This window comes from Ambystoma mexicanum, chromosome 5p (assembly GCF_040938575.1).
Source record: "Ambystoma mexicanum isolate Mex_15411 chromosome 5p, UKY_AmexF1_1, whole genome shotgun sequence".
In the NCBI taxonomy this organism is placed as follows: Eukaryota; Metazoa; Chordata; class Amphibia; order Caudata; family Ambystomatidae; genus Ambystoma; species Ambystoma mexicanum.
The window spans coordinates 483,643,594-483,658,324 of NC_090930.1; the positions used below are offsets into that span (position 1 = coordinate 483,643,594).

At 46.5% G+C, this 14,731-nt stretch overlaps 1 protein-coding gene across 2 annotated transcripts in view; it reads right to left on the bottom strand.

Annotated features, from left to right (window-relative positions):
* Positions 1 to 14,731, bottom strand: part of LOC138481032 (fibronectin type-III domain-containing protein 3a-like) — a 2,755,868-nt gene that overhangs the window by 165,752 nt on the left and 2,575,385 nt on the right. For both annotated transcript variants that reach the window (XM_069612893.1, XM_069612892.1), the window contains one exon: positions 1,657 to 1,778. In XM_069612893.1, the coding sequence (XP_069468994.1) occupies positions 1,657 to 1,778 (122 nt within the window). The remainder of the gene's footprint in view (positions 1 to 1,656; positions 1,779 to 14,731) is intronic.

The following is a 14,731-nucleotide window of genomic DNA, read 5'->3' on the forward strand; positions in this document are numbered from 1 at the left end:
GAGTTGCCTCAGCAACTCAAGTCGTACTCTTGTGTGATTGGCCCAGTGGTGAGCCACCCGGCTCACCACTTAGCATGTTTGAGTGACAGCTAGGACTGATGAATGGGGGTTTTCTGCATAAAAGCAGGGCTTTGAGTACTGGGACTTCAGATGTCGCCACAGGACCAAAGAATCCAAAGAGAGAGAAGCTGAGCCGACCTGCAACGACACTACCGGTGGAGCCCTGCTGAACCGACTCACCACTTCTTCCAATGACAGAGGAGATCTTCATCCCGAAGAGTCTTCTTCCTTTGACTTGGTGGGGATAACCAGTTTGCCCGCCTTTTCACCTTCCCGGATCATCTCATGGCCGCCTTGCCTGTGCCAAGCACCCCGGCAACCGGGATACCACGTTTTACCACTACCGCAAGGGTAGTACCTTTTAACCGGAAAACTCTGCGGCTGGTTTCTTCCCTGGCAGTGCAACGACCTTCAGCTTTCCTCCACGTCGAGATCTTCTCTTCCTCTGGACGACGCCGCGACTTGCATGCACTGCCAGGAACAACTGCCCCCGCTGGAGGATTCTCTCCACTTTCAAGGTACTGTGTCCGCCTGGCCTTCCTCGCAACGGCCTGTGTGTGGTATCTCGTAAATCCTCATTTTACCACTTGGGTTGGCCCTAGGCTGGCTAACTGAACTTTTCTGAGCTGAACTGATTCCTTTTTAAACTCTCTGCAAGACTTTCCAAGCCTTTTAAACTGTGTGATCTTGGGCGCATTGGTGTTCTACTCTCTCCAAGAGGGAGCCTGGCCTCTGAAATTTTGGGCTCACCAGTAGACTTTGACTTTCCTGCCTTGCTGAGTGCTTCTAAAGTATTGTGTTGTGTGCTTTTCTAATTTCTGCCTTTTCCCTCCCTTTTTCTTAACTTATTGGAGTGCCATCTTTAGTTAAGCGCTCACCTCTATCTGGAAATAAGTGGTGTTAACTAAGACTTGTCTAATAAGGAATAAGGGATGTATATATATTAATAGTGCCTGTGTTTTGAATTTGCTTACAATAATAGTGCTGGAGTGTTTCTAAGTGTGTCTTTAAATAAATAATTATATACTTTGTTACCAAAGCTCTGGTCAGTGTTTGCTTGTGCTACTGTATTTTGGTACCTATCTTGTATACTGTACATACTGTCTAACTCTTCTTGAGAGAAGTCTGGATGCTCAGCCACAGCTTCCAGGTAAATCTGGGTGGTACAGACTGCTACCAATTGGGTTTACTGCAAACACCTGTAGTCTTAAGCCTTTTGCAGTGGTCCCTAAGGGAACTGCACAGGTTTCTGCCTAACACCAGCTATTTTTTTCTCACCATTTGGAAGTTGGGTGTGTTTTTTCAAATTGCAACTGTAGCATGCTGCTTTTGCCAAGTGCCAAACACTGCGGAGGTCTTTATGAAGTCCTATTTAGCTATGAATGACAAAGACCTGATCTATGAAATGCTCACTATCAAGACAAATGAAGACTGAGTAAACGAATATGAGTATGTTCGAAGTGCAATCAAATGGTCACCAAAATGTGCATAATCCAATGGTAACCAAGTGAATTTCTTATTGATTGATGGTGTGATGACTCATGAACAAAAAACATCATGGTGTTGTGATCCACTTCATGTAAATATATCACTTACCTGCTCAAAGTCCCTGCCAGTGGAATGCTGAAGAATATAAACAATGTTATCTCCTTTCATTGGTTGTACTGGCTCCCACGTGACTTCACATAAGTTGCTTTTGTGTTGGTTCACTTTTGGCGCTGAGGGAAAAACAGTAAAGTATTAATTTAAAAAAAAAACTACAAAAAGAATTCAAACTTAAATTTAACCCACACTGAAAAAGTTGCATAGTACAAGGGCTCTACCAGGAGATGCCAGTTGGAACGGACACCTTAAAGAAACTATTTCCTACTTTCAATCATATTCCTATTCCAGCATGAATGTGGGTGTGTGAGTCGTTCAAACTATAACTCCTTCTGCAGAGCATACAATCACTAGAATTTCTTCCCCGTCTCTCAGCTATCCACAGTGGCGGCATGGAATGAGTCTGACCAAACAGCGCTTAAGTGATTGTTAAAGACATATATAGGATAAACAAACCTACCTATCCCTAATTAAAGGTGCTTTCCCTACCTCAAACAAACTAAAACTCAGTCACGAAGTCTGTACACTCCACATCAAAAATTCACTGTCCTAGTCCAAACTCCTATTCTATCCCTACCACTTACACACACATCCTAATATAAGAAAAATAGTTCTTTTTCAAGCCCAGGAGAATGACTCCTTTCTCCTGGGTATGAATCTCTCAAGGTGCAGCGTTCTCAAGCTCAGGAAATGTTCCAAGATTCGCAAACAAAGGAGAGATTCTAAAGTTCACAACAAAAAGAAACAAAGTTGCACGATTTCCAGGTTGGACTAGGAGAATGACTTCCTTCTCGGTTAGGCAAAATCCTGTGCAGTTCCCTTGGGGAACACTGCAAAAAGATTAAGACTACAGGAGCAGCAGTAAACCCAATTGGCAGCAGTCTGCACCTCTCAGATTTACCTGGTAGCTGTGGCTGAGCAGTCAGACTTCTCTCAAGAAGAGTAGGGTAGTATGCAGAGTATACACAATAGGGCCAAAACAGAGTAGAGCAAACAAACACTGACCAGAGCTTTGTATACAAAGTATATAGTTATTTATTTAAAACACACTTTAGTAAAATACACTAGCACTCTCAATGAAAAGTAATCTAAAACACAGTCAGGTAAATATATACACCTCCCTTGATAACTATCAGACAAGTCAGGGTTAAAGCACAACTATTTGTTAAGACAGGAGTGAGCGCTTAACCTAGATGGCACTCCAATAGTTTAGGTTAAAAAGGGAGAAAAAAGGCAGACCATTAACTAAAACAGTTTCCAACACTTGAGTTCAGAGCAAGGGGAGAAAGGCAGGTTATACTGTAGAGCCAAAGTTCATAGGCCAGGCCCACTTTAAATGGAGCAAAGCAAAATGTGCCCAGGATCACACGGTTTAAAGTGCACTGAAAGTCTTTGCAGAGTGTTCAAAAGAGGTTGGGGTGAGTCAAAAGATATAGTTAGAGGTCTGGAGCCAACCCAGTATAGAAGCCAAGGATTTAAGGGTCACCTTTAGCAATCTGTAGAAAGGGGAGGCCAGGCAGGACACAGTACCTTAAAGAGAAAGGAAGCTCCAGCGGGGGCAGTTGTTCCTGGCAGTGGTTGCAGTTCGTCGTTCCGACTAGGGGAAGAGAGGATCTCGTCGAGGAGGAAACGTGGAGTTGTTGCACTGCACAGGTATGAAACCAGCCGCGGAGTCCCCGATTAAAAGGTGCGGTCCTTTTATTCGCGGTCAAAAGTGGTGAGCTTGGCTATCCGGCCGCCGGGGTGCTTGGCACGGGCGATTCGACCAAGGGCCATCTTTGGAAGGCAAAAAGGGTGAACTGGTTGGTCCCACAAGCTCAGAGGAAGAAGACTCGTCCAGCAGAACATCTTCTCTTGTCGTCGGGAAAGTGGTGAGGTAGCTGCAGCAGGGCTTCACCGGTGGTGTCGTCGTTGCAGATGGCTCAGCTTCGTCCCTCTTCGGATTCTTAGATCCTGCAGCGACTTCTGAAGTTCCAGTCCCAAAGACCCTGCTTTTATGCAGAAAAACACCCATTCATCAGCCTAGCTGTCAATCACACATGCTAAGTGGTGAGCCGGGCGGCTCACCACTAGGCTCATCAGAGTAGAGTGTGACTTGGGTTGCTAAGGCAACGCAGTACAGGGTGCCTATTCCCCCCCCGCCACCCCTCCTATGGAACCCAGACAGAGTGGCACCACTTGGAGGGCTTCTGCGGAGAAGCATGCCAAAATAGTGTAACAAAGGGCTCGACCTTGGTCAGAGTTACAGAGGCGGACACAAACACCATTTTAGAACCGAGTTCTGGCAAAAAGACCCAACCGTTGATTTAATATTAAATAAATAAACCGGTGGGTTTATAGTCATAATATCGAAAAAATAATGTCGAATTACAAAAATGTCGAAAACACATACATATAATAGAAAAAGTCAATAATTCGAAAATAAAATGTCGAAAAAAATCGAAAAACCAATGTTAAAATAACTATGTAAAATATCACATATACTAACGTTTTTTATTGTGGGGGGGCCCCCAAACCCCCCATCCCAAACCCCTACCCCAACCCTCCACTCCTCCCCATCCCCCCCAACACCCCCCATGGATATACCTTTAATTTTTGTAAAAAAGTATTTAATAAAACATTAATTAAATAATTAATTATTAAAAAAAACCATCCCAAACCCCTACCCCAACCCCCCCCCTCCTCCCCATCCCTCCCACTCACCATGGATATACCTTTAACCATTTAAAAAAAATATGTTTTATAAAATATAATTAATTATTTATTTAAACATTATTTCGAAAAAAAAAAATCGAAAAAAATTCGACATTTTTGTAATTCGACATTTTTATTTTCAACATTTTTATTTTCGACATTTTGACTTTCGATATTATTGTATTCGACATTATGACTGGACACCAAACCGGTGGTATCTTTAACATTGCACCAAAAAGTGGTGCATTTAAAATGAATGGGAAAATCCCATAGAGAATATTCCAGTGGAATATTTTGCGTGGTAACCACTGCCACCAGCCAGAAACTCGACGAGGGGGGACGAGACAGTGCCCCCTCGAAAACAGACCCAGGGGCAATCGAATTACCCCTTACCAGTACTTCCACAATATGATGGTTTGTAATGGTTCTGTTCACAATTTTGGACTAGTAAAGACAATGGTGACTTTACATGCCCTGGGAGACAGTAGTCCGTCCCAGGGTATGGAGTCTATGTTTGGGGGTCACTGTGACACCCCTGTGGTACTGCACTGAGGGTGCTGTGTACCACATACAGAAAAACAGATCATACCCTATGGAGTAAAAAGAAACCCCATAGCCCATAAGCACATAACAAGTCAAAGACATACCTCAAATCATGCCTAAGAGTGGGAGTAAGAGAGTCTCACTCTTAGCAGGAGAAAAAAACAAACCCCAAAAATCCAGCAAAGCTGCTGGGGGACTCACTAGGTTTGGGAAATTAGCCTTATAAGAGAATTCTCCCTAACATTCTCCTAGCGTGCTCTCCAGTTCGTTGTAAGCCTCTTCCAGGCTATCTTATCTTCAGCTTCTTTAAAAAATCTGGTAGTTCCCCTCCAAGGGTTTCCTCGGCTCTCTACGATCTCTTCCTTGTCCGACTGGGATGAGGTAGAGGCTTGTCGATTACTCTTTGGACTCTTGAGGCCAGCATCTTTCATATCGAGTTGGAACAAAGATTTCTCTTCCTTCTCTTTTTAGTAAAGACGTGCGTTTTGTTGCTTTCAAAGTGGCCCTGACTCTTGGCAGGATCCGGTGCTGACAAAAACAAAAGGAAGACACCCTCTTGCGCACTGTTGTGTGTCACAAAAGGTATCCTCTGGCTCAAAGGCATGTGCCCCAGATTTTGGCAGTTTCTGGGCTGTACACCAGAATACTGTTCTCGCCAATGATGCTCTCGAAGACCCCTGCATCCGAGAGTTCATCTTCGAGGACGACTTCCAAAGGATATGCATCGTCGATGTCTGGAGGCAAATGTTTTAGCGCCAGCCGAGGGTTCAAATTAAGTCTCTTTTGTACGGGCTTCAACTTACACTATGCCGCGGCTCCCTCCCAGACTTTCTCCCGTTCACGTTATCTGTTCTGAGCAGGGAACATTTCACTGGTTCTGCAATGTTTAGTTTCTTCCTTCTTTCGTGGGGCCCGTTTGGCTTTGCAGGCCTCGGCTACAGGTAGTTTGGACGTTCAGTGCAGACCCGACTGCCAAGCCCTTCCAGGTAGCATACTGTTCGCACTTCTGGCTGTTTCTTGTGTGATCACCTACCCATCTCTGCAGTAGGCCAGTGCTGGAGGTTTCAGCATCGCTCGCAGACCACGCAGTCCACCCACCACACATCACGCCACCACCACATTCTTCTTGGTTTCAATTATGGCAGCTCCCAGTCTACTATCAAGATACGCTCTGGGCATCCCACGCTCAGTCTTTTCCATTTCACTCTACCTTTTTGCCATATTCTCCTTCGTATCGCCCGGTCTCCCTCTCCCGGGCTGCTAGGGCACTGGACCAGTTTCACCTTTCCTCAGTTTCTTGCTTGCCCTACAGTTTCCACCTTCTTCTTCTAGTACTACTGTAGACGTCCTGCTGACTTGCAAGGCCACATACTACTACTACTGCCAACACTCTGCCAACATCCCCAAAGCGCTCCTGTGTTACGACCAAGCACACCCTTCATGTCCGTCTCCTTCTCTGGAACCTCTTGTTTGATTCTGAACAGACCGAAGTCCTTTTCTGCTGTTTGGTTTAAATAGTGGGGGGACTGCCCCAGTGTAACATCAGTTCGATTGCCAACAGCTGTTAGAATACTCTTCCTACTGGATCGTGATGTGCTCAGGATCTTCTTTGTTCCTGTACTCATTACAGCGGGATTGTCTGACAGTTTACAACAACACATGGTTTCAGACTGGATCATAGGTAGAGAAGGTTTGGGTATTATTACCTCGTTGGGTCAGGAGTTAAAGTATCCGTGTACCAGACTCACGTCCTTATCCCCAGGAAGGGAGTTCCTCCCCATGAAGTCCGCCCACATTTTTCTACCCCTAAGGGGACTGTTGGTTAGCAACATTACCTACCTAGCCTCATGGAAAGGGTCTCACCTCTGGGGAGAATTGACACCATCTGGAGGATCATCACACCGCCCAATGAGAAGAAACCAGATTACCTAACATTTGTGAAACTGCTCTTGGCACATGCAGCAGCTAACTGCCAAATACGATATAGTGAAAAAAACACTACCCTTCTTATGGGCACCCCACTGAAATCTAGTCAGTGACTAGGATGCGGTCCTCTCAACTATTCGGTCAGACACAGCTGCAGTTCTGAGCACTCTCCTCATATTTAGACAATTACTTTCACTATACACGTCCTTTATGGGGAGGGCTATAGCAGTAACTTCCCAAACACCGTTTAATAATCTTGATATTTCTTTATTGTCAATTTCCAATACTATTACTGCATCCAACCAAGATATGTTTTTTAACATTTTAAAAACAAGTGCTTTTGGGCCCATCCCTGCTTCAAGTGCCAATTTCATGTTCATTAAAAGTACCCTTACTGAACAAATGCAGGAATCTGTTTCTTCAATTGGAACGGGACATTACTTTCCAGGTTGATCATGAAGCCATGCTGAAACAGTAACTGGATATTGAAAGAAAAACAAATCTACCTGACCACCCAATCATCGCGACAAGGATACACAGGAAGGGAAAATACATTAATACATGCAGCCACAACAAGACACTAAAGACCCTACTTGGTGCACATTTTATTCTAAAAAGTAGCACTTTTAGAAATACATTTCTTAAAGTAAAGTTGTCTTGTATAGCGCACCAATGCCATTTTATGGAGGCCTCTTGGAGCGTGGTCCTACAAATAAATTGAGTGATTAGGGGAATGGCAAGTGGAGTAAATGGGCAGCCAGGCGCAAAGCCAGTTGTGTTGGTGCATGCAAGCTAAATAACTAGTCCTGAATGCCAGTATGGTTATATGTGGGTTGTTGATGTGACACTTGGGCATATGTTTTATTCAAAGCTGCAAACCCAGGTTCTATTAGTTAACTGCACTGGGAACAACAGGGGAGCTGCTGCTTGGAAGCAGGGGCGAGGAGTTTGTGTAACAGAACTAATGTTGTAAGAGGATATTCAATGGGTGCTGAGTGGCTTCACTTTAGATAATGTGATTGAGGGGTACTATCAGGCATAACGTTGAAGTTTATTGGAGGTGCTAGCAGGTTGAAGCGTTAATCAATAAGTTGGGCAAGAGAGGAGTGATCGAGGACTGTGTTATTGGGTTTTTTGAAGGCTAGGCTGAAATAGTAGAGTTCCAATGTGTCAATGGGTTGAAATTGAAGGTCCACTTGAGTTGTTAACCATTGAGATGTTTTGTAATGTGTTGTTTTGGCTTCCATTTTATGATGACTTGGTGGTGGTGAGGGTGCCCTAAATGTGACAGGGATAGGATGTTGGGGAGACTTACCTTTGATTTAAGTGTTGGTAAGGTAGACACAAATGGGTCTGGGTCCCTATTTGTACTCGTGAGGGTGGTGCCCGATTAGTCTTTGTGCCAGAGATTATTATGGATATTTTGCTGTTAAAGTCAATAAAGTCCCACCTTTGGGAGTTCCATATTTGAGCTGGTTCATTAGAATAGTTTCACTGGGTCTGCGTCCAAGCCTAGGGGTGACTAATAGGTTCAGCATTCAGCTTAGATTGGTCTTTGAAAGCGCCATTACACTAGGTCTATTTCAATATTGTGAAAATAAACCCTTAGAGAGATTTTCTGAATACTTGGAGATCTACCTCTCTGCCAAGCAGCTTGAACATTGAGTTCCTTAGCTTGGTTGGCAAAATTGAGAAGGAGAATCCTCCTTGCCTTTCTTATTGAAGCGTGGCACTGCGACTAAGGTTGTGTGATGGTGGATCAAAGTGTGGATCAAAGTGATTTGACTGGCTTTTAGGGGGAAGCAAAACAAAAGAGGTGGTGGCTGGAAGGTTTAGAATTCATCTCAACCTCTGGCATAACTTTGGGCAACCCTCCCGACCATCGTTCTTTGCCTGCCAAGCCATTACAAAAGGGGAAAGACCATGTGCAAATCAGGCTTGGTCCTACACCCCTTTTGTAATGGCGTGACAGGCAAAGAACAGTGATCTGGAGGGTTGCCCAGAGCAATGCCAGTGCTTAAAATTTATTCTAAACCTTCCAGCTATCACCTCTTTTGTTATGCTGTAGTCACCCTGAGTGGTACAGGTATGCCTAGACGTGCGTCACGTGCCTGCTGGGCCTAGAGACCCAAGCTACTCCTCACTGATGAGGCCCAATGGAGCCTGAAACATGTCTGGGGATTCTTGTGGTCTCGTGCAGCAGGGGTGTGATAAAGCGGTTTGGGCTGGACTGCCGCTTTTGGGGTGGGACCTAGTCTGATTTGTATATTGTGATGGCTTGGCAGGTGAAGAATGATGGTCTGGAGGGTTGCCCAGAGCAATGCCAGAGGTTAAGACTAATTGTAAACCTTCCAGCCATCACCTTGTTTTGCTGACTTTTAGTGGATACATTTATTCTTGCAGTGGAGGACAAAGGGTTTAAATTGTATCCTGCCTTTGACAAAAAGCCAGTGGTGTGCTTGGAACGGCGCTATGATCTTCTCTCATCTTTGCAAAATTAGGAAGCTGCAGTGTTTGGGCTCTTGATATGTGTTTTAAGTAAATGTTCCTTGAGGGACCGAAAGAGGCGGTTGGAGTAATGCGTATGGGAAGCACTAGGGAGAAGACTGCCATGGTCCTCTGTGGGATACTTGGCCATGGCATGATGCACCGAATGGTCTGATTTTTAAAAAGTCAGCTTATTACAATGTCTTCACATTGGGTTTTGATTGGGAAGGGACTGTCCTTGACGAGGATGAGCTTTCCGATTGACACAGTTAGCAATGCATAGGTGACATTTCTTCAGACCAATGGATCAGTGGTTGGTGAGTTGTATTAGAGCAAAGTTCCATTTTAGTTGATCTTCATTTAAGTCAATTTCACATCCATAAAGTAAATGGGTGGGGCAGGTGCCAAGGTTTGGTTTAGTTGTGGGCGAGTTTGTAGATGTTTTGAGTTCTTCCAGATAGCTGAAGTAATTAAGTTACTCACCGTAGTGACTAACGTACTCTTAGTCAAAAGTCCCCTTTCCTCCATACTGTATGGGCATCCCTCGCAAGGGACGGGAGACAGAACCTTCTTCCTCTTTATATTTAGAGGCGCGCAGGGGCACGGCCATGGGAGCATGCGCTCCCCTGACTCCGCCCACTGGCACTACTCCTCATTCCCCATTGACGCGTTGACAATATTTAACATTGCCTAATGACACCAGTATTATTAGGGGGGAGTGTGGTGGGACATTTGAACTAAGAGTATGTTAGTCACTCTGGTGAGTAACTATTAATTACTCTTACGGCTTGTCCCCTTTCCTTCATTCTGTATGGGCGATTACAACTGAATGTAGCCCCATGGTGGCAAGGAGACTCTCCTTAAAAAAACAAGTTCATTAGAATCACCAGTCCAAAAGCCTCATCAGATTTAGAGCTGGCGTCCAAACAGTAGTGCTTACAGAAAGCTGAAAGGGAGGCTCAGGTGGCCGCCCTGCTGATGACCTGCCACATGACCTGCCGCTGTAAAGCGACAGCCGAGGCCTTGGCTGCGACAGTGTGGGCGTGCATGTTAGCCGGCAGAGGTCTGTGCTGCCCCTCGTAAGCCCCCTTGATGGCTGAAACCATCCACCTTGCTATAGAGGCCTTGCATGCCTGATAACTGGGTCTCGACCTCCGCAGTGCGCGTCTGACATCCAGACAGTGCAAGACCATCTGAGCCTCATCCTTATGATCTGCAAAAAACATTGGTAAGATAACCGCCTTGTTTAGATGGAAAGCAGAAACTACCTATGGTAGGTACGCGGGGTGCATTCTCAGGACCACCTTATCCTTGTGAAAAGTAGTATAGGGTTCTGATGCTACCAGAGCCTGGATCTCGCTGACTCTGCGAGCAGAAGCGAGACCCACCAAGAGAGCTGTCTTAATGGCGACTAGTCTGATGTCCGCGGACGACATTGGCTAACTGTTTGTGTGCCAAGGCGCCTAAAACTATATTGAGGTCCCACACGGGGTGTGGTTTCTCGATGGGCGTGTTGAGCCTGGTGAGGCTGGCCAAATGACGCTTGACCACGGGGTTGGAAGAGGAGACCTCCTCCTCTGAATTTATGTAGGTCCCCTATGGCTGCCAAATAGGTTCGGCATGTGTCCACTTGCACACCCAAGTGGGCAAGGTGTGCAGAGAAGGAGAGCACATCAACAGAACCTAGACCATTTACTCTTATACTGGCTCATAGTAGCCTTGCTCCTTGTTAGGCAGAATCCTGTGCAGTTCCCTTGGGGAACACTGCAAAAAGATTAAGACTACAGGAGTTAGCAGTAAACCCAATTGGTAGCAGTCTGCACTACCCAGATTTACCTGGTAGCTGTGGCTGAGCAGTCAGACTTCTCTCAAGAAGAGTAGGGCAGTATATAGAGTATACACAATAGGGCTAAAAACACAGTAGAGCAAACAAACACTGAGCAGAGCTTTGTATAAAAAGTATATAATTATTTATTTAAAGTACACTTTAGGCAATATACTAGCACTCCAAATCAAAAGAAAGTTAAAAACACAGTCAGGTAAAGTATGCACACCTCCCTTAATAACTATTAGACAAGTCAGAATTAGAACACCACGATTTGTTAAACAGATGTGAGCGCATAACCTGATGGCACTCCAATAGTTCAGTTAAAGGGAGAGAAAAAGGCAGAGCATAGAAATAAAACAGGTCCCAACACTTTTAGAAGTTCTCAGCAAGGGAATAAAGGCAGTATAGACTGTGGAGCCAAAGTTCATAGGCCAGGCCCACTTAAAAGGGAGCAAAGCGTAATGCGCCCAGGATCACACGGTTTAAAAATGCACTAAAAGTCTTTACAGAATGTTCAAAAGAGGTTGGGGCGATTCAAGAAAGTAAAGTTAGGAGGTCTGGGGCCAACCCAGTTGGCAAGCCAAGGATTTAAGGGTCACCTTGGGCAAACCGAAGAAAGGGAGGACAGGCAGGACACAGTACCTTAAACAGAGAGGAAGCTCCAGCGGTGGCAGTTGTTCCTGGCAGTGGTTGCAGTTCATCGTTTAGAACAGGGGAAGAGAGGATCTCGTCGAGGAGGAAACGTGGAGTCGTTGCACTGCACAGGGATGAAACCAGCCACGGAGTTCGTCAATAAAAGGAGCGGTCCTTTTATTCGCAGTCAAAGTGGTGAAGTTTGGCTATCCGGCCGCCGGGGTGCTTGGCACGGGCGATTTGACCAAGAGACGTCTTTGGAAGGTGAAAATGGCGAACTGGTTGGTCCCACCAGCTCAGGGGAAGAAGACTCGTCCAGCAGAAGATTTTCTCTTGTCGTTGGGAAAGTGGTGAGGTAGTTGCAGCAGGGCTTCACCGGTGGTGTCGTCGTTGCAGATGGCTCAGCTTCTTCCCTCTTCGTATTCTTAGGTCGTGTGGGGCAACTTCTGAAGTTCCAGTCCCAAAGGCCCTGCTTTTATGCAGAAAACCCCCCATTCATCAGCCTAGCTGTCAATCACACATGCTAAGTGGTGAGCCGGGCGGCTCACCACTGGGCCAATCAGAGTAGAGTGTGACTTGGGTTGCCGAGGCAACGCATTCCAGGGGGCCAATTCCCCCCTCCACCCCTCCTGTGGAACCCAGAAAGAGTGGCACCATTTGGAGGGCTTCTGTGGAGAAGCCCGCCAAAAAGTGGAACAAAGGGCTCGACCTTGGTCAGAGTTACAGAGACGGACACAACCGCCATTTTAGAAAAGAGTACTGGTAAAAAGACCCAACTGTGAATTTAATATTAAATAAATAACCCTGCGGTATCTTTAACATTGCACCAAAAAGTGGGGCGTTTAAAATGAATGGGAAAATCCCATAGTAAATATTCTTAAGGAATATTTTGCGTGGTAACCACTGCCACCAGCCGGAAACTCCAAAACAGACCCAGGGGCAATATAATTAACCGCTTCCAGTACTTCCACAATATGATGGTTTGTACTGGTTCTGTTCACAATTTAGGACTAGTAAAGTCAATGGTGACTTCACATGCCCTGGGAGACAGTAGTCAGTCCAGGGTATGGAATCTATGTTTGGGGGTCACTATGACACCCCTGTGTTACTGCAATGAGGGTGCTGTGTAACATCCACATAAAAAATTAGATGATACCCTATGGAGTACAAGAAAAACCCCATAGCCTATAAGCACACACAAAGTCAAAGACACTCAAATCATGCCTAAGAGTGGGAGGAAAAGAGTCTCACTCTTAGCAGGAGAAAAAACACAAACCCCAAAAATCGAGCAAAGCTGCTGGGGGACTTGCAAGGTTTGGGAAATTAGCCTTATAAGAGAATTCTCCCTAACACTCCGTTGTCCCTGAATGATATCTAGGTTAGCCAGTGACAGGCTCAGGTTGTTCAGCGTGACCTGCTCAGGAACCGCGCTGCAAGGGTTAATTTCTGTGGAGCAGGTTGATGACCCTGCCAGCTTGCTGTGTCAGCCTACCTGCTGTGTCAGATGATGAGGTGGGCCCATCAGAGGGTGAATGGGTGGCTCCGAGAACCATGGGGGTGAGCAGCTCCGAGAAACATGGTCTTGCCAGCCACCACAGAGCTATCAGAATGATGCTGAGGTGACATGATTCCTTTATCTTGCGGATCACCCTGTGGACCATGGGTGTGAGTGCGAAGGCATAACCGGTCATGCCGTTCCACTGTATCTTGAATGTGTTGCCCAGGGAGCCAGGGCCCTGTCCCTGCCAGGAGGCAAACTGCTGGCACTTCTTGTTTTCCCAGGAGGCAAAGAGATCCACCTGAGGATATCCCCATCTGCTGAAGATCTCCATCACCACCTGGTCATTTAAGTGCCACTCGTAATTGTCCGCTCCAAGTTTGTTAAACATGTCCACTTCCAGATTGGCTTCCCCCGGAAGGTGTATGGCCCTCAGGTAGATGTTGTTCTCCAGGGCCCATTCCCACATGCTGATCACTAGGCTGCACAGTGGAGGAGACCTGGTACCACTTTGCCTGTTGACATAGTACATGCTGGTGGAGTTGTCCGTCTGGATGAGGACGACCTTGCCCCCAATGAACGGAAGGAAAACTTTGCGAGGTAGCCAGATGGCCTTCAGCTCCAGCCACTTGATATGAGACTGTTGCTCCTGCAGAGTCCAGACTCCATGGACACTGTGGCTTTCCAGAGTGGCCCCCCAGCCTTCCAGGGAGGAATCCGTAGTGATGGTGCCATGCAGGGCCGGCTGACGGAAAGGCTTGCCCTTAAGCAGGTTGCATTCCCTGGACCACCATGTGAGGTACGGGTGGAGTGAAGGAGGATTGCTGACAAGCTCTGCTTGAGAGCCCCTCTCCTGATTCCATGAGGCTGCGAAGTACAGCTGTAATCTCCTCATCTTGAGTATTGTGAAGGGTACGGCTAGTAGGACTGCTGCCATTTTGTCTGGCGCGGTGGCCATCTTGTTGAGCTGTGTGCCACGTGCCGAAGTCTTGGTGCTTGGTTCACTGGGCCCGGCCTCCTCCAGGACTCATGGCGATGGAGCATGAGACCTACCCTGCACCTCAGGTCGAGGCCTGGTAGGTGTGTCTCTCTCGGGCGAACCGCCAACAGTGCTGCATGCAGGCGCCCCCTCAGACATTTTGCCGGTATAAGGGCGGAGCCCCTTGGGTGTCCACCTGGTAAAACAATCTTGCGGTCCCTCAGCACTGTCTCCGAAAGTATCTACCAACCCCTCGGCCTGGCGGACGGTAGCTGAATTAGCCTCGCAATTCGTGCTGGTACGAGAATCTAAGAGGTTCCTCCCGCTCGGGCGGTTCCTTGGAAAGGAGTCGCCCTTGTGGGGTGCACTGGAAAAGTGCAGCCCTACCTTGGGCCTTGACTTATGTCTGATGAAGTCCTTCAAGTCCTCTGGAGGCGACTTCTCAAACAGCTCCCTCCACCTAGCTAGTCTGTTCTTCAGA